The following is a 17,980-nucleotide window of genomic DNA, read 5'->3' as shown; positions in this document are numbered from 1 at the left end:
CGCGCTCGCTCTCTCTCTCTCTCGCGCTCGCTCTCTCTCTCTCTCGCGCTCGCTCTCTCTCTCTCTCGCGCTCGCTCTCTCTCTCTCTCTCGCGCTCGCTCTCTCTCTCTCTCTCGCGCTCGCTCTCTCTCTCTCTCTCGCGCTCGCTCTCTCTCTCTCTCGCGCTCGCTCTCTCTCTCTCTCGCGCTCGCTCTCTCTCTCTCGCGCTCTCTCTCTCGCGCTCGCTCTCTCTCTCTCGCGCTCGCTCTCTCTCTCTCGCGCTCGCTCTCTCTCTCTCGCGCTCGCTCTCTCTCTCTCGCGCTCGCTCTCTCTCTCTCGCGCTCGCTCTCTCTCTCTCGCGCTCGCTCTCTCTCTCTCGCGCTCGCTCTCTCTCTCTCGCGCTCGCTCTCTCTCTCTCGCGCTCGCTCTCTCTCTCTCGCGCTCGCTCTCTCGCTCTCGCGCTCGCTCTCTCTCTCTCGCGCTCGCTCTCTCGCGCTCGCTCTCTCGCTCTCGCGCTCGCTCTCTCGCGCTCGCTCTCTCGCGCTCGCTCTCTCGCGCTCGCTCTCTCGCGCTCGCTCTCTCGCGCTCGCTCTCTCGCTCTCGCTCTCGCTCTCTCGCGCTCGCTCTCTCGCGCTCGCTCTCTCGCTCTCGCGCTCGCTCTCTCGCTCGCTCGCTCTCTCGCTCTCGCGCTCGCTCTCTCGCTCTCTCGCGCTCGCTCTCTCGCTCTCGCGCTCGCTCTCTCTCGCTCTCGCTCTCATCCACTCCATTAACCATTCAGGATTGTCTGTTCTGTTTAAGATTTCATGCATTCCCATTTGTAGTGTTCTAAATCTGTACCCTTCAAATATGTTGTTGGGTAGCTGTGGGAACAAGACAATATATTTTGCTACTTTGCACAAATATATAGCCTGCATAATTTGGTCAATGGATTGGCAGAGCTGGGAAATGTGGAAACTGAATATTTAATGAAATTGGTTAATTAAAATGGATTGTAATGAACTTCTTGCAATCCCTAAATGATCTGAGGTTTCATGAATATTGAATTAGTGAACTGTTGGGTTTAAACAGTAATTTTGTTTCTCTTTCTCTCCCCTCTCCCCTTCCTCCCCCCCTCCCCCAGTCATCGTCAACTTCCAGCCAAGAGGAAGACAAAACTCCCCAACCAGAGGACAGTGGAATAATGGGATTTCCAACTGAAAAAATTGTGCCATCTTCTTTAGCGGTGGATCCCCTGGAGGAAGATTTCAATTTTGACCATGCTCAAATTCTCAATAAATCCAGCTCCTCCCCGGAGCTTCAGAACCTGCAAGAAGTAACTGAGGTAAATGGGAAAGAGGGACTTGTTGGGAAACCTGCGGCTGAAGGGAAGCCCAGAAGTCGCACTGAAAGTATCGAAGAGGAATGCTCTTCAAACGGCAAATTGGAAGCCAGTGACGGAAACACTGGTAATAAACCAGACACCCGGCCGCCAGCAGAAAAGAAGGAACCACCTCCGTCACCAAACCGGTACAGACCCAGAGGGCACACCATCTCCGATTCTGCCCCATCAAGGAGAGGGAGAAGATCGCACCGGGAAAGTGTTCAGAACAGATCTGCTTCAAATGCAGAGAAGATTCATGGGATAAGCCCAAGGTACGTTTGACCTTTCTTTTGAAAGAAAAGGAATATTTGCATTTATTACAGCACCTCTCGGGCATCCCAAAACTCTTTACAGCCAATGAAGTACTTATGAAGTGTAGTCACTGTTGATGTTCCCTTTAAGCTGTGCAGTGCTCCAGGGAACCTGCGCAGCCGGCTTTTCAATGTTAAAAATCGGCGGATGTAAATTACAGGGCCATATTCACTGTTGTAATGTAGGAAACGTGGCACTCAATTTGTGATTAGCAAGCTCCCACAAACCAGTGTGTGAATGACCAGATAATCTGTTTGTGACGTTGATTGAGGGATAATTATTGGCCAGGAGAATAAGGTATGGGGGAAGGGAAGAAATTCTATTTGGAACAAAATGAACGGCACCTTTACACAATGGCGAGCATTAATACATAAAATACAGGTGTACGATAGCATAATGGTTGTTACTGGACTAGTAATCCAGAGGCCTGGCTGGAGACAGGAGTTCAAATCCCACTATGGCAGCTGGGGAATTTAAATTCAGTCAATTAAATAAATCTGGAATTAAAAGAACCAGCAAGTATCAGTATTGGTGACCATGAAACCATCGGATCGTCCTTAAAAACCCATTTGGTACACTCATGTCCTTTTAAGGAAGGAAATCTGTCGTCTGGTAGTACGGTTGATGAACAGTGGTGTACATTTAAGGAGATATTTCACAACTCAAGAAAAATATATTCCAATGAAGAGGAAAGGGTGTAAGAGAAAAGATAGCCATCCATGGCTAACTAAAGAAATAAAGGACGGTATCTAATTTTAAAAACCAGGGCATACAATGTGGCCAAAACTAGTGGGAGGACAGAAGATTGGGAAGCGCTTAAATGCAAACAATGAGTTTAAAAAAAAATGATTTAAGGAAGGGAAGCTAGACGATGAAAGTAAACTAGCACGAAATATAAAAATAGATAGCAAGAGTTTCTATAGGTATATAAAAAAGAAAAGAGTGGCTAGAGTAAATGTTGTTCCCTTGGAGGACGAGACCAGGGAATTGGTAATGGGGAACATGGAGATGGCACAAAATATTTGTTCAGAGTTTCTATCAGTCTTTACAGTAGAGGACACTAACAATATTCCAACAGTGGATAGTCAAGGGGCTATCGGGGGAGGAACTTATCACAATCACTAAGGAGCTGGTACTCGTAAGATAATGGGACTAAAAGCGGCTAAATCCCCTGGATCTGATGGCTTGCATCCAAGGGTCTTAAGAGAAGTAATGGCAGGGATAGTGGATGCATTGGTTGTAATTTACCAAAATTCCCTGGATTCTGCAGATTGGAAAACTGCAAATGTAATGCCCCTATTTATATAAAAAAAAAGAGGCATACAAAAAGCAGGAAACTATAATTAGCCTAACATCTGTGGTTGAGAAGATGTTGGTGTCCATTATTAAAGAAGCAGTAGCAGGACATTTGGTGAAGCAAAATTCGGTCAGGCAGAGTCAGCATGGATTTATGAAGGGGAAGTCATGTTTGACAAATTTGCTAGAATTCTTTGAGGATAAAGGGGAACCAATGGATTTGGTGTATTTGGACTTCCAGAAGACATTTGACAAGGAGCCACTTAAAAGGTTACTGCACAAGATAAAATTTCATGGGGTTGGGGGTAATAGAGGATTGGCTAACGAGCAGAAAACAGAGTAGGGATAAATGGTTCATTCTCGGCTTGGCAATTAGTAACCAGTGGAGTGCTGCAAGGATCAGTGCTGGGACCCCCAACTATTTACAATCTATATTGGAGGAAAGGACTGAGTGTAACTTGGCCAAGTTTGCCGACGATACAAAGATGGGAGGAAAAGCAATGTGTGTGAGGAGGACACACAATCTGCAAAAGGACATAGACAGGCTAAGTGAATGGGCAAAAATTTGGCAGATGGAGTACAATGTTGGAAAGTGTGAGGTCATGCACTTTGGCAGAAAAAAAATCAAATAGCAAGTTATTTAAATGGAGAAAGATTGCAAAGTGTCGCAGTACAGCGGGACCTGGGGGTACTTGTGCATGGAACACAAAAGGATAGTATACAGGTACAGCAAGTGATCAGGAAGGCCAATGAAATCTTGGCCTTTATTGCAAAGTGGATGGAGTATAAAAGCAGGGAAGTCTTGCTACAGTTGTACAGGGTATTGGTGAGGCCACACCTGGAATACTGCGTGCAGTTTTGGTTTCCCTATTTATGAAAGGATATATTTGCTTTGGAGGCAATTCAGAGAAGGTTTACAAGGTTGATTCCAGAGATGAGGGGGTTGACTTATGAGGAAAGGTTGAGTAGGTTGGGCCGCTACTCATTGGAATTCAGAAGAATGAGAGGTGATCTTATCAAAACGTACAAGATTATGAGGGGGCTTGACGAGGTGGATGCAGAGAGGATGTTTCCACTGATGGGGGAGACTAGAACTAGAGGGCATGATCTTGGAATAAGGGGCCGCCCATTTAAAACAGAAATTAGGAGAAATTTCTTCTCCCAGAGGGTTGTGGATCTGTGAAATTTGCTGCCTCAGAGAGCTGTAGAAGCTGGGACATTGAATAAATTTAAGACAAATAGTTTCTTAAACAATAAGGGGTTATGGAGAGCGGGCAGGGAAGTGAACCTGAGTCCATGATTGGACCAGCCATGGTCATATTGGGTGGCGGAGCAGGCTCGAGGGGTGTATGGCCTACTCCTATTATGTTATGTCCTTACCCGGTCTGGCCTATGTGATTCCAGACCCTAGCAATGTGATTGACTTTAACTGACCTCTGAAATAGTGGCACACCGCCGCCACCTCGAGGGCATTTAGGGATGGAGGCAATAAATGCTGCCATTGCCAGCAATGGCCACATCCCATGAATGAATTTGATTTTTTTTTAATTAAATCATTTATTATACATACCTGTGGACTCTGTTTTGGCCTCTAGTACAAGAGTTGGTTAGGGCCGGGGTTCTCAACCGGGAGTCTGCGGCCCCCTAGGTGTCCGTGACAAGATTTCAGGGGGTCCACCAGTTGGTTTGTCGCATCAATCTCGAGGGAAGGCTGCTGATGGTGTAAACAGAAGTCTCCCCTGTATAATGGGGCAAGTGGGATAGTCTGTGATACAAAGACTGCATGTGCAGTCAGTTCAGGTTCTTGCTGTTGGACACCATTTGAATGCTTAGACAAGTCCTTTTGCGTGTCACTGACTTTTACAGCAGTATTCATCTTTTTGATCAAGCTTTGTTCGCTTCCACATTCTACTCGCTGCTTTAAACTATTAAATAAAATAGTGGAAGGTACAACCTCTCTTGCGGAGATTCAAACCTGAATTGGGGGTGGGGAAATCTGCAAGTTAGTTCAGCATTGCATGGGCCGTCCTTTCAACCCTTTTCTTTCCCCTTGTGTGGAGCTGCCCTGTGTCACTGGCTTTCACCGCCATGTTGGGGTTTGGTATCGAAATAAGTGGGAAGTTCTGTTTTTGAAATGGAGGACATGGACCTGGAATTTTAGTCCAGTCTGACCGAGTGTGCACAAAACGAGCCTGTAGTGGAAAAATAGAGTTAACGTTTCAGGTCGATGACCTGAAACATCAACTCTGTTTCTTTCTCCACAGAATGCTGCCTGATCTAATGAGTATTTCCAGCTTTTTCTGTCTGTTTCAGATTTCCAGCATCTGCAGTATTTTGCTTATGAAAATTTACTATTTAATAAATGCTGCTTTACGCAAGGTGTGATAGAGCTATTAATGAATTAATTTTTATACAGAAATACTTGTTATAGGCGGTCTGCAGAATTTTTATAACGGCAGCATCGGGGTTGTCATGAGCCAGTGATTGATTGGATCATTGTAATCCATAGAGATACTGACCAAAATAAAAGCTAACGTTTAGTGTGAATGAGTTGCTGTAAGTGTGTAACATCAAGTATTGATGGGAGGCAGTTTAGAATAAGGATCTGTCCTTGGTCGCTGCCTCTTTCTCAACTACACGCTGCTCCTCGGTGACATTACCCCAAGACATGATGTCCGGTTTTGCATGTTCGCTGCAGGCGCCCAGCTCTACCTCTGCACCAGCTCTCTCGATCTCTCCACTGTCTGTTAGACTGTGTTTGAAATCCAGTCCCGATGAGTTGCAATTTGCTTCAATTAAACACTGGGAAGACCGAAGGCATTATCTCGTCCCCACCACAAACACTCTTCCCTCGCCACTCCCTGGCAACATCGCCGGCTGAACTAGACGGTTCGCAACCTTGACATCCTATTTGATCCTGAGCTGAGCTTTCTGCCTCATATCCTCTCCATCACACAGGCTGCCTTCCTAGTATTGCCTCAGCACATCTGCTGAAAACCTCATCCATGCTCTTGTTGCCTGCAGACTCCACTGTTTCAACGCTCTCCTGGCCGGCCTCCCTTCTTCCACCCTCCCTAAACTGAAGCTCATCCAATACTTTGCTGTCGATATGCTAACCCACAGCAAGTACCGCTCGCCCATCACCCCTGTGCTTGCTGATCTTCATTGGCCATGCTTTTGGTCACCTGTCCCAATTACTACTTTGGCTTGGTGTAAATTTTTGCCTGATTACGCTCCTGTGAAGTGCTTCAGAACATTTCCTATGCTAAAGGCGCTATATAAATGCAATATTGTTGATGCAATGTGTGGCAGAAAAGTTAAGTTTCCCACGTGCAATAATATATATGTGCAATGTTCCCTGCCATTAATTATGCATGTGTACTCGTATGTTTCCTCCCAAAGCCCTGCTCAGTACTACCACCTCAACAAGCTACTTTGCAGTGCTCCTATGATTAAAGTGAGCTCCTGTTTTTGGCAATTCTTGTACTGCTACCCATGTGCCTGTATTTTTTACAATCTTAATATGGCCCTAAACTTAGAAGATGGAAAAAGGGCTAAAAGTGTGTTATTTGTTTTGCAGTTTTGTGTTTCTACAGTTGTATCATTCACCCTTCTTTGGCAGTGAGTCAAACAAGCCTCTCCTGGTACCCAAAACTGAGGTGAGTGAAGTCTTTAAGTTGTTCATGCAAATTGCCACTCCAGAATAGGTTGCTCATTTAAAATAAGACTTCCTATTGGTGACAAGTATGCATCATTATGTGGATTTGTGGTTGGGAAGTGGGTGCCAATATGACTAACACTTGGGTTGCAATAGGTTTTATCCTCGCTGTGTTGAATCATTACAAAATTTCTATGCAGATGTTGAACCAGACATTCAGTCATTTAAAAGGTAACTGGTTCAGGTTGACTTATGTGTGCCTAGTCCTGAGGTCCAGGCAAATGAAGCCGAGCACCCCAGAGCTGAGGGGCTTCAGTTATGTGGGGAAATGAGAAGCTAGGATTGTTCATACAGGAGGAGGCCATTCAGCCCCTGGAGCCTTTTCTGCCATTCAATTCGATCATGGACGATGTGAATCTTAATTCCATTTTCTCCTTCGAGCAGAGATGGTTTTAGAGATATTTAATAATGGAAAGCAGAGCACCCCAGAGATGAAGGACTTCAGTTATGTGGAGGGATGAGAAGCTGGTATTGTTCACATAGGAACAGGAGTAGGTCATTCAGCCCCATGCACCTTTTCTTTCTTGTGCAGTTAGGATTTGGAATGCACTGCCTGTAAGGGTGATGGAAGCAGTAACTTTCAGAGAAATGGATATAAACTTGAAAAGGAAAAATCAGCAGGGCTCTGGGGAAAGAACAGGACTTGGTTAGTTCTTTCAAAGAGCAGCCACAATGGACTGCATGGTCTTGGGATATGGCTGATACTGGCAAGGCTGCATTTATTGTCCACCCTTGTGCCCGAGAAGGTGATGAGCCTTTTCCTTGAATTGCTGCAGTCGTCATGGTGCTGGTGCCCCCACCCCCACAGTGATGTTGGGTAGAAAATTTCACAATTTTAATCTGTAGTGATGCATGTCCAAATGAGGGTGATGTGTTTAATGGTAAGTACAGTGGGTTCCCTTTGTAAAAATTGAACTGTAAGTATATTTAATATCTCTGCATTGCATACCCTTGCTGTGTTCCTCATCAGCAATAAACATGAACTGTGCGCTACAGGTAATTAATGGGCAGTTTTCTTAAAATCTTAGATCACAGAACGAGCCATTAAAGTCCTTGATCAGATGCCACCTTATGACACGCACAAGATTGGCGTTGTGTATGTTGGGGAAGGACAGGTAAGGGTCTCTTGCAGCTCAATAAGCAGTTACACTGACCAGCGTTCTTCACCTCCGCAATGCTTAACATCCAGCTTTATGTGCTCGAGTGCCACCTGAATTAATACACACCATAGTAAGTTTTTTTTTTTACTAGTGATGCCCTGGGGTTCAAAGGTCATCTGTTGGTATCACTGCTGGTTTGTGAAGCAACTCCCTCAGATGGCACTGCAACAGGTAGCTTTTAAACCCTGGTCTTGAAACTCCACCTCTCTCTACTCCTTAAAACCTACCTCTTTGACCAAGCTTTTTGTCACCTGTCCTAACTAAAGTCTCCTCCTTTAGCTTGGTGTTGGTAATTGTCTGATTACACCCCTGTTAAACACCTTGGAATGTTTTCCTATATTAAAGGCACTATATAAATGCAATGTTGTCGATCTCGTGTTATGTATATTGTGAATTCCAAAATTAAAAGTTCAATACTGATAGTAAATTCACAAAGGATTCCAATCTGCTCTCTTGAATTGCACGAACTTGTACCTCAGCCCTCCGCTAATTGTCTCCCCAGCTCTGAGCGCTGATCTGATGGGTTTCAGTAGCCTGCTTGAAGTACATAAACCATGTCAAAAGTAAATCTCTCTGTACAGTGAGGAATGTCCTGTTTTAGGATAAGCAAAGCACTTGGCATTTTAAGCTACTTTTCAGGAAGAAGAGATTTTTTTTGATTTGGTAATGTATTCACAACGATGCAGTCTTATAACGGAATGTGTATTGTGGTTTCAAAATGCAGAAGCTTGCATTTTTCCTTTGCCACATATATGCTTGTTGGCACATACCAGAATGGCGGTGGAATCCAGGGAATGACTTTGAAAGGGGATTGGGGCAGCAGGATTGTAGCATAATAAGCACGGAAACTGTCAGACCGGCCAACTGGCTGAGCACTGGGAATAACTCATTTCAAGAATATATAACTGCTCGCAGTGACACGTGCTTCCTTTAGCTGAGATGGCCATTTCAGCTGTTCCCTTCTATTTGTTAAATAATATTGAGTTGTAGAAATCTGCAGGTTTGGGATTTCGCGCATGATTAGATGCAAATATCAAACATTCAGTAGATCAGCAGTGAACCAGTCGTTTGATTAGGAACTCTCCCCAGTGAGATGCTAGTGCGCTAATTTTCACAGGCATGGAATTGAAAACTCGTAAGCATATTTTGTGGGTTTATGCATTTTCTTGGCCAATGATGCACGATTCTCTGAAACTGCATTTAAAAACAGGCAAAACATGTTCTTCTGAATTACCATGGTAATAAGAAATGCTTGCTTATTTCTTTTGAGCCTGTTAGAATTTTATATACAAATTAGTTGAGAACATCTTCTCTGTAGCCAACAGCCAGGACAGGAAGTCAGAATGATGCGTTAAAATTGCACTGGCTGTATTTTGTACTTTCTCAAAACATTTGGGATATTAAGTGTTCATTTCCCCCCCCCCCCCACCCAAGTTAATTTGCAAGTGGCAAGAAAAGCAAATCTACAATGCAGAAAGGTTTACCATAGTTAGGGTTCTGTATATAAGTCTGAGTTTGCCTCCCCCATCCTCCTATTTGGAAACCCCTCTGAGCCTCCAAGTTGAAATTTGCAGCTTGGTCAGCACTGGATGTGACCACATGAAAACACAAGATATCGTTTGAATTATTCAGCCCATTGCATGGTTTTCAGGTTTTTAATATTTATCAAAGAAAGTCATAAAGTTAAGGTTGGTATTTGTCCTACATTAAGTGATTTCTAATTAACTGCACAAATAATCTGTCACAGGACTCTGCATGGAACTCATTGGTCCATGATTTCATTGGTGATGTTGTGCAAGTGATCCCCATATAACACATTTGATTCATCATATCAGTGAGATTAGCCTTTACAGAGACAAACTTACAAGCATTTTGTGTCCTCTTCACCAAGCTTAGTGTGTATTTTACCTCAACCGTGTGCAAAACCTCAGCTCGTTTAATAACCTCTGGCTTAATTTGGGTTTTATTGTCCTGTGTTACAGACTAATAATGAAGTTGAAATTCTGTCCAATGCATACGGCTCATCCAGGTACGCACAGTTCCTGACTGGCCTTGGTAAATTAATCTATCTCCAAGACTGTAACCCAGAACAAATATTCCTCGGTGGCCTTGACACGTATGGTGATGATGGACAGTTTACCTACTGTTGGCATGACGACATCATGCAAGGTAAATGAATCCCGCTTGCTACAGGGGATCACTGTTGCTTTCTGTTCCAAATTTTACTCTGGCAAAAGGAAGCAAAGCTCAAACCATCTGCAGTCCTACATACCTCTGATCACAGCACTCCTGCCAATTCTGGGGCTTTTTCTGGGAATTTATAGTAGGAAAAATGATTTGCACTTGATAAAAGATAACATGTATCGAGTGAAAGCAGTAGATCCTTTCGTGAGTCCTATTCTCGATCGCTAGAATTTTGGGGCTCAAATTTGGCCCACCCCTTTTTTTTCGGCACATTCACCAGAGATGCAGCAACTTTGTGGGCTGAAAATGGCACCTAGAAAATCTCCCCTGATTCTGGCCGCTGTGTTGTCTTTCCCAGGGCTTGGCGCGGCGTGGCCAGTTGATTGTGGGGGGTCGGAGCTAGGGCCCTGCGCCAGAAACCGTGCTGGCAGCTCTGCACGTGCGCGTTGGAGTGTGCACGCATGCGCAGTAGCTCCTGCCCCCCCAATCTCTGCATCCTGGGGGTGGGGGTGGGGGGTTGTAAGCCAGTAATTTTAATGAGCTTACTCAAGACTTTCCTTAACCCTGCTGATGAAAATACTTTCCTAACCAAGTTAATAGAAAATACTTTCAAATACATCAATTCTTGAACATTAGATTTGGTAGAATAATTTTGCGTGAACTTTCAAAATATTTAAAAGCATAAAACAAACAGTAAATTTCCTGGCTATATGGCATAAAATATTTCTATGATAGTGGGTGAGTTTAGGCGGCTGGGAGAACATAAGAATTACGAGCAGGAGGTACTTCCATTTTTTATTTGAATATTTTGAAAAAGTTATGTAAATATGTTTTGTCTCTTTACTATTTTTTATAGTTTAAGCTTCCATGAATGCTTCTGTTGTATAGTAAATTAACTTCATGAAGTTTGTCATATGATGTCCTGTATAGCTGTTTGATCCTATTCACATTCTTTAGTCAAGTCATTAGTATCTACCTGCGCTGATTTCTTAACTCTCCAAGGGTTTTCTGTGCGGCCACAAGTGGCCACATACACTGGCCTAAGTTAGTTTGGAGTAACTATTGGCTGTGCAAAGTGGCCTGAATGGCCAAAACTGGCATAGATAGCTGGTAACACCCCCTTTTTTTGAAAAAAACTAAACTTAAAAAAAAATCCTAATTAACTCACTCACTCACACTGGTGCAAATTGAATGTGCAAAATGGGGATTTTTAAGATACTCCAGAAAAATCAAGTTGCTCCAAAAAAAAACGGAGCAACCTCTGGCCAATTTTGAGCCCATAGATCCTAAGTTTTGAGCCTAAAGGATTTCAGTAAAACAGTCAAGATTCTGACAAGTACCAGTTAATACATAAACCTTTTGATTCCTGTCCCTTCTCCACCTTATTGTGGTTCAATCTGACTAAACTATATTCTAGCGTTGGTGTGACCGATGGTTAGTTTTCCTTTGTAGTAAAGGGGCCACTTCATCTCTGTCACGCCACTTATGCTATTGGGCAGCACTGATGTAGAGGGTGCTCTCATTGCTTGAGCCAATGGGGGAGGCGGCATTTAGTGATGCACATCTGCACTGTTTAATCCTTTACTTTGACGATTGCAACTATTCATAAAATTATTTTTTGTTTTCGTCCAAAACTCTTCTGTATTTTTTACTGCTGATTTTACTTAATATTTTTGACTCCGATTCAGAAAAAATGAAAACCCCCAAATCAGAAGGGGTTATTCAACGGTAAGATACTTGAATAGGTAGAGAACATGTTGGGCATATGGGGGTCATCTCCAGCTGCCCGTAATACATCTCTCCCATTTTCATTCCCAGTGACTTCAATGGGAGAGATGCATAATGTGCGGCTGATCCAATATGGCCTGTTTTACACTGTCCCCCAAACTCCGAATTACCCCCTTGCATTTGCAAAGTCAGACTTCCTCCATTCCCACAGCTTTTGTCCTGTGCAGTGATTAACTTTTTTTTTCTCCAATCTTATTAAAGCAATTTTTCACATTGCAACTTTGATGCCAAATAAAGAATCCGATAAAGCCTGCTGCAACAAGAAACGACATATAGGGAATGACTATGTGGTGGTTATATACAAGGACACTGAAGAAGAATACAAACTGGGAACAATAAAGGTATTTTTGTATTTCAGTAGAGCTCTCGCTCTTGCACTCCTCTCTCTCACATGTACGGTGATAAGAATTTCAATTTAATTTAATGGATTTCAGCATCGGATTTAAAAAGGAACAAGAAGTAGTGAGTTGTGCTGAGACTAACCTTTCACTTGGTTCCACAGTAACGGTTCAGATGGATAAACTAGCCCATTGAGCAGCCTTGGCTCGATGTTCTATTTTTACTGACTCCAGAAATCAATTGAAAGGTAGTGGAGGTCTGGAACTCACTGCCTGAAAGGATGGTAGAGGCAGGAACCCTCACCACATTTAAAAAAAAAAAAAAAAAAATACTTGGCTGTGTCCTTGAAATACCGTAACCTACAGGGCTACGGACCAAGAGCTGGAAAGTGGGATTAGGCTGGATAGCAGTTGGTTGGCCGGTGCGGACATGATGGGCCGAAATGTCCTCCTTCCGTGCTGTAAATTTCTATGATTCTATTATTATTTAACTGACCCAAAGTCGATAGAGATATTTTTCTTGGTCAAAGATCTGCCTACCTATTTAGAGCCAGTGAGGGGTTTGTGAATATATTTGATGTATGACTGAACAGGCTGGGGCTCTTTAGAAGAGTCGGCTGAGGGGTGACCTAATAGAGGTCTTCAAGATTATGAAAGCGTTTGATAGGGAAGACGTAGAGAAGATGTTTCTACTTGTGGGGAGAGGCCATAATTAAATCCAATAGGGAATTCAGGAGAAACGTCTTTACCCAGAGCGTGGTGAAAATGTGGAATCCGCTCCCACATGGAGCGGTTGAGGTGACCAGCATATAGGTGCATTTAAGAGAAAGCTAGATAAATACACGTGAGTGGAAAAGAAGGATATGTTGATAGGCGAAGAGGGGTGGGCGGGGGACTGGTGTAGAGCATAAACCAGTTGGGCTGAATGGACTGTGCTGTACATTCTATGTAATTGATTGGTAGTACTCCTTTAGAATGTTACTGTGATTATGTCCCTATTAAACATTCTACTGTAATCCCCAGCGAATTAGGGCGTGCACTTCGAAATCATTTGATTACCTCTTGTTGCTTGCTGTCAGCCCTCGGATTTGCATAATTTTAAATTGGTGAGGCTACGCAAGTGCTTCTATCAGTGCAATCTGCTGCTTCATTTTTGATAGCAACTTGCATTCACTTTGCTAGTACAGGTATATACAAACATGTTGCCAGTGTAAAGGTTTGATGTGCAATGGGTCTGCTTTTAAGAAGCCAACTGCCTGAACATGTCTTTTGTTTCATTCTTTTCATTTTAATAGGGTCAGTTTAACTTTGTGGAAATAATTATTAAACCTCTAGACTTTGAGAGCAACCTGGTAACCCTACAAGCACGTAAGGGTAAGTGACAAATCATTACAAGGCGCTGATTTTTGTAAATAAATATCAGTGTAAATGTTTGCATTTCTTTTCTTTTTAAATGGCAGCTGTGCACACAGTGTACTGTTGCTCGTTGCAGATTTGGATGACATTGAATGTTTTACACATTAAATTCCTTATGAACATTTTCTGATATGTATTTAAATACAAGGCATCTCCAATATCTAAGATATTATATTAAATTTGTAATACTTAATCCTGCACTTAAGTTTAATATGTCTATGAATGTGGATTGCTGCATTTTAAAGCAAAAATTGAACCTGTATCTGCGCTTAACACAGTCTCAATATCTTAAAACTCTTGAGCAAATGAAGTGCAGTCACTTGTTATCTCAGCAGATTATCTGCTCCAGTCCTGGATGGAGATTTGCACCTACAATCTTCTCGCTGTCAAAATTATCAACTTACTGCGGTTGCCCAAAATGAACACTTAAAAGCCAAATACTTGGATTTATCGTCCTTTATTTGTGGGAATGAGCACGAGATCAGTGAATCAGAATGTGGAACTTGCTACCACAAGCAGTAGAAACATAGAAAATAGGTGCAGGAGTAGGCCATTCGGCCCTTCGAGCCTGCACCACCATTCAATAAGATCATGGCTGATCATTCACCTCAGTACCCCTTTCCTGCTTTCTCTCCATACCCCTTGATCCCTTTAGCCGCAAGGGCCATATCTAACTCCCTCTTGAATATATCCAATGAACTGGCATCAACAACTCTCTGCGGTAGGGAATTCCACAGGTTAACAACTGAGTGAAGAAGTTTCTCCTCATCTCAGTCCTAAATGGCTTACCCCTTATCCTTAGACTGTGACCCCTGGTTCTGGACTTCCCCCAACATCGGGAACATTCTTCCTGCATCTAACCTGTCCAGTCCCATCAGAATTTTATATGTTTCTATAAGATCCCCTCTCATCCTTCTAAAATCTAGTGAATAAAGGCCCAGTTGATTCAGTCTCTCCTCATATATCAGTCCAGCCATCCTGGGAATCAGTCTGGTGAACCTTCGCTGCACTCCCTCAATAGCAAGAACTTCCTTCCTCAGATTAGGAGACCAAATCTGAATACAGTATTCCAGGTGAGGCCTCACCAAGGCCCTGCACAACTGCAGTAAGACCTCCCTGCTCCTAGTCTCAACCCCGAGCTATGAAGTCCAACATACCATTCACTGCCTGCTGTACCTGCATGCCAGCTTTCAATGACTGATGTACCATGACTCGCAGGTCTTGTTGCACCTCCCCTTTTCCTAATCTGTCGTCGTTCAGATAATATTCTGCCTTTGTGTTTTTTTCCCCCAAATGTGGATAACCTCACACTTATCCACATTATACTGCATCTGCCATGCATTTGCCCACTCAACTAACCTGTCCAACTCCCCTGCAGTCTCTTGGCGTCCTCCTCACAGCTCTCACCGCCACCCAGTTTAGTGTCATCTGCAAACTTGGAGATATTACACTCAATTCCTTCATCCAGATCATTAATGTATATTGTAAATAGCTGGGGTCCCACCACTGAGCCCTGCGGCACCCCACTAGTCTCTGCCTGCCATTCTGAAAAGGACCCGTTTAACCCGACTCTCTGCTTCCTGTCTGCCAACCAGTTCTCTGTCCATGTCAGTACATTATCCCCAATACTATGTGCTTTAATTTTGCAACACCAATCTCTTTTGTGGGACCTTGTCAAAAGCCTTTTGAAAGTCCAAATACACCACATCCACTTGTTCTCCCTTGTCCAATCTACCAGTTACATCCTCAAATTCCAGAAGATTTGTCAAGCATGATTTCCCTTTCATAAATCCATGTTGACTTGGACTGATCCTGTCACTGCTTTCCAAATGTGCTGTTATTTCATCTTTAATAATTGATTCCAACATTTTCCCCACTACTGATGTCAGGCTAACTGGTCTATAATTATCCGTTTTCTCTCCCTCCTTTTTTTAAAAAGTGGTGTTACATTAGCTACTCTCCAGTCCATAGGGACTGAACGAGTCGATACTGTTGGAAAATGATCACCAATGCATCCACTATTTCTAGGGCCACTTCCTTAAGTACTCTGGGATGCAGACTGTCAGGCCCCGGGGATTTATCGGCCTTCAATCCCATCAATTTCCCAAACACAATTTCCCGCCTAATAAGGATATCCTTCAGTTCCTCCTCCTCCACTAGATCCTCGGTCCCCGAGTACTTCCGGAAGGTTATTTGTGTCTGTCTTCGTGAAGACAGAACCAAAGTATTTGTTCAACTGGTCTGCCGTTTCTTTGTTCCCTATTATAAATTCACCTGAATTTGACTGCAAGGGACCTACGTTTGCCTTCATTAATCTTTTCCTCTTCACATATCTATAGAAGCTTTTGCAGTCAGTTTTTATGTTCCCGGCAAGCTTCCCCTCATACTCTATTTTCCCCCTCCTGATTAAACCCTTTGTCCTCCTCTACTGAATTCTAAATTTCTCCCAGTCCTCAGGTTTGCTGCTTTTTCTGGCCAATTTATATGCCTCTTCCTTGGAATTAACACTATCCTTAATTTCCCTTGTTAGCCACGGTTGAGCCACCTTCCCCTTTTTATTTTTACTCCAGATAAGGGTGTACAATTGTTGAAGTTCATCCATGTGATCTTTAAATATTTGCCATTGCCTATCCACTGTCACCCCTTTAAGTATCATTTGCCAGTCTATTCTAGCCAATTCACATCTCATACCATCGAAGTTACCTTTTGTAAGAACATAACATAAGGATTAGGAACAGGAGTAGGCCATCTAGCCCCTCGAGCCTGCTCGGCCATTCAATAAGATCATGGCTGATCTGGTCGTGGACTCGGCTCCACTTACCCGCCCTCTCCCCGTAACCCTAAATTCCCTCATTGGTTTAAAATCTATCTATCTTTGACTTGAAAACATTCAATGAGCTAGCCTCAACTGCTTCCTTGGGCAGAGAATTCCACAGATTCACAACCCTCTGGGAGAAGAAATTCTTTCTCAACTCGGTTTTAAATTGGCTCCTCCGTATTTTGAGGCTGTGCCCCCTAGTTCTAGTCTCCCCTACCAATGGAAACAACCTCTCTGCCTCTATCCTGTCTATCCCTTTCATGATTTTAAATGTTTCTATAAGATCACCCCTCATCCTTCTGAACTCCAACGAGTAAAGACCCAGTCTACTCAATCTATCATCATAAGGTAACCCCCTCATTTCTGGAATCAGCCGAGTGAATCGTCTCTGTACCCCCTTCCAAAGCTAGTATATCCTTCCTTAAGTAAGGTGACCAAAACTGCACGCAGTACTCCAGGTGCGGCCTTACCAATACCTTATAAAGTTGCAGCAAGACCTCCCTGCTTTTGTACTCCATCCCTCTCGCAATGAAGGCCAACATTCCATTCATCTTCCTGATTACCTGCTGCACCTGCAAACTAACCTTTTGGGATTCATGCACAAGGACCCCCAGGTCCCTCTGCACCACAGCATGTTGTAATTTCTCCCCATTCAAATAATATTCCCTTTTACTTTTTTTTTTCCCAAGGTGGATGACCTCACACTTTCCGACATTGTATTCCATCTGCCAAACCTTAGCCCATTCGCTTAACCTATCCAAATCTCCTTGCAGCCTCTGAGTCCTCTACACAACCCGCTTTCCCACTAATCTTAGTGTCATCTGCAAATTTTGTTACACTACACTCTGTCCCCTCTTCTAGGTCATCTATGTATATTGTAAACAGTTGTGGTCCCAGCACCGATCCCTGTGGCACACCACTAACCACTGATTTCCAACCGGAAAAGGACCCATTTATCCCGACTCTCTGCTTTCTGTTAGCCAGCCAATTCTCTATCCATGCTAATACATTTCCTCCGACTCCGCGTACCTTTATCTTCTGCAGTAACCTTTTGTGTGGCACCTTATCGAATGCCTTTTGGAAATCTAAATACACCACATCCATCGGTACACCTCTATCCACCATGCTCGTTATATCCTCAAAGAATTCCAGTAAGTTAGTTAAGCATGATTTCCCTTTCATGAATCCATGCTGCGTCTGCTTGATTGCACTATTCCTATCTAGATGTCCCGCTATTTCTTCCTTAATGATAGTTTCAAGCATTTTCCCCACTACAGATGTTAAACTAACCGGCCTATAGTTACCTGTCTTTTGCCTGCCCCCTTTTTTTTTAAACAGAGGCGTTACATTAGCTGCTTTCCAATCCACTGGTACCTCCCCAGAGTCCAGAGAATTTTGGTAGATTAGAACGAATGCATCTGCTACAACTTCCGCCATCTCTTTTAATACCCTGGGATGCATTTCATCAGGACCAGGGGACTTGTCTACCTTCAGTCCCATTAGCCTGTCCAGCACTACACCCCTAGTGATAGTGATTGTCTCAAGGTCCTCCCTTCCCACATTCCTGTGGCCTGCAAATTTTGGCATGGTTTTTGTGTCTTCCACTGTGAC

The 17,980-nt window shown here is 43.5% G+C and overlaps 1 protein-coding gene across 10 annotated transcripts in view; it reads left to right on the top strand.

The window, feature by feature from the left end:
• The window catches only part of tsc2 (TSC complex subunit 2), a 96,076-nt gene that overhangs the window by 73,473 nt on the left and 4,623 nt on the right, over positions 1-17,980 (top strand). For all 10 annotated transcript variants that reach the window (XM_070901132.1, XM_070901131.1, XM_070901130.1 and 7 more), the window contains 6 exons: positions 1,100-1,611; positions 6,528-6,606; positions 7,694-7,780; positions 9,808-9,994; positions 11,999-12,138; positions 13,431-13,509. In XM_070901132.1, coding sequence (XP_070757233.1) covers positions 1,100-1,611; positions 6,528-6,606; positions 7,694-7,780; positions 9,808-9,994; positions 11,999-12,138; positions 13,431-13,509 — 1,084 coding nt within the window. The remainder of the gene's footprint in view (positions 1-1,099; positions 1,612-6,527; positions 6,607-7,693; positions 7,781-9,807; positions 9,995-11,998; positions 12,139-13,430; positions 13,510-17,980) is intronic.

The sequence above is a fragment of the Pristiophorus japonicus genome, chromosome 15, assembly GCF_044704955.1.
Source record: "Pristiophorus japonicus isolate sPriJap1 chromosome 15, sPriJap1.hap1, whole genome shotgun sequence".
Taxonomy (NCBI): domain Eukaryota; kingdom Metazoa; phylum Chordata; class Chondrichthyes; family Pristiophoridae; genus Pristiophorus; species Pristiophorus japonicus.
This window is presented reverse-complemented; position numbering and strand designations above follow the sequence as displayed.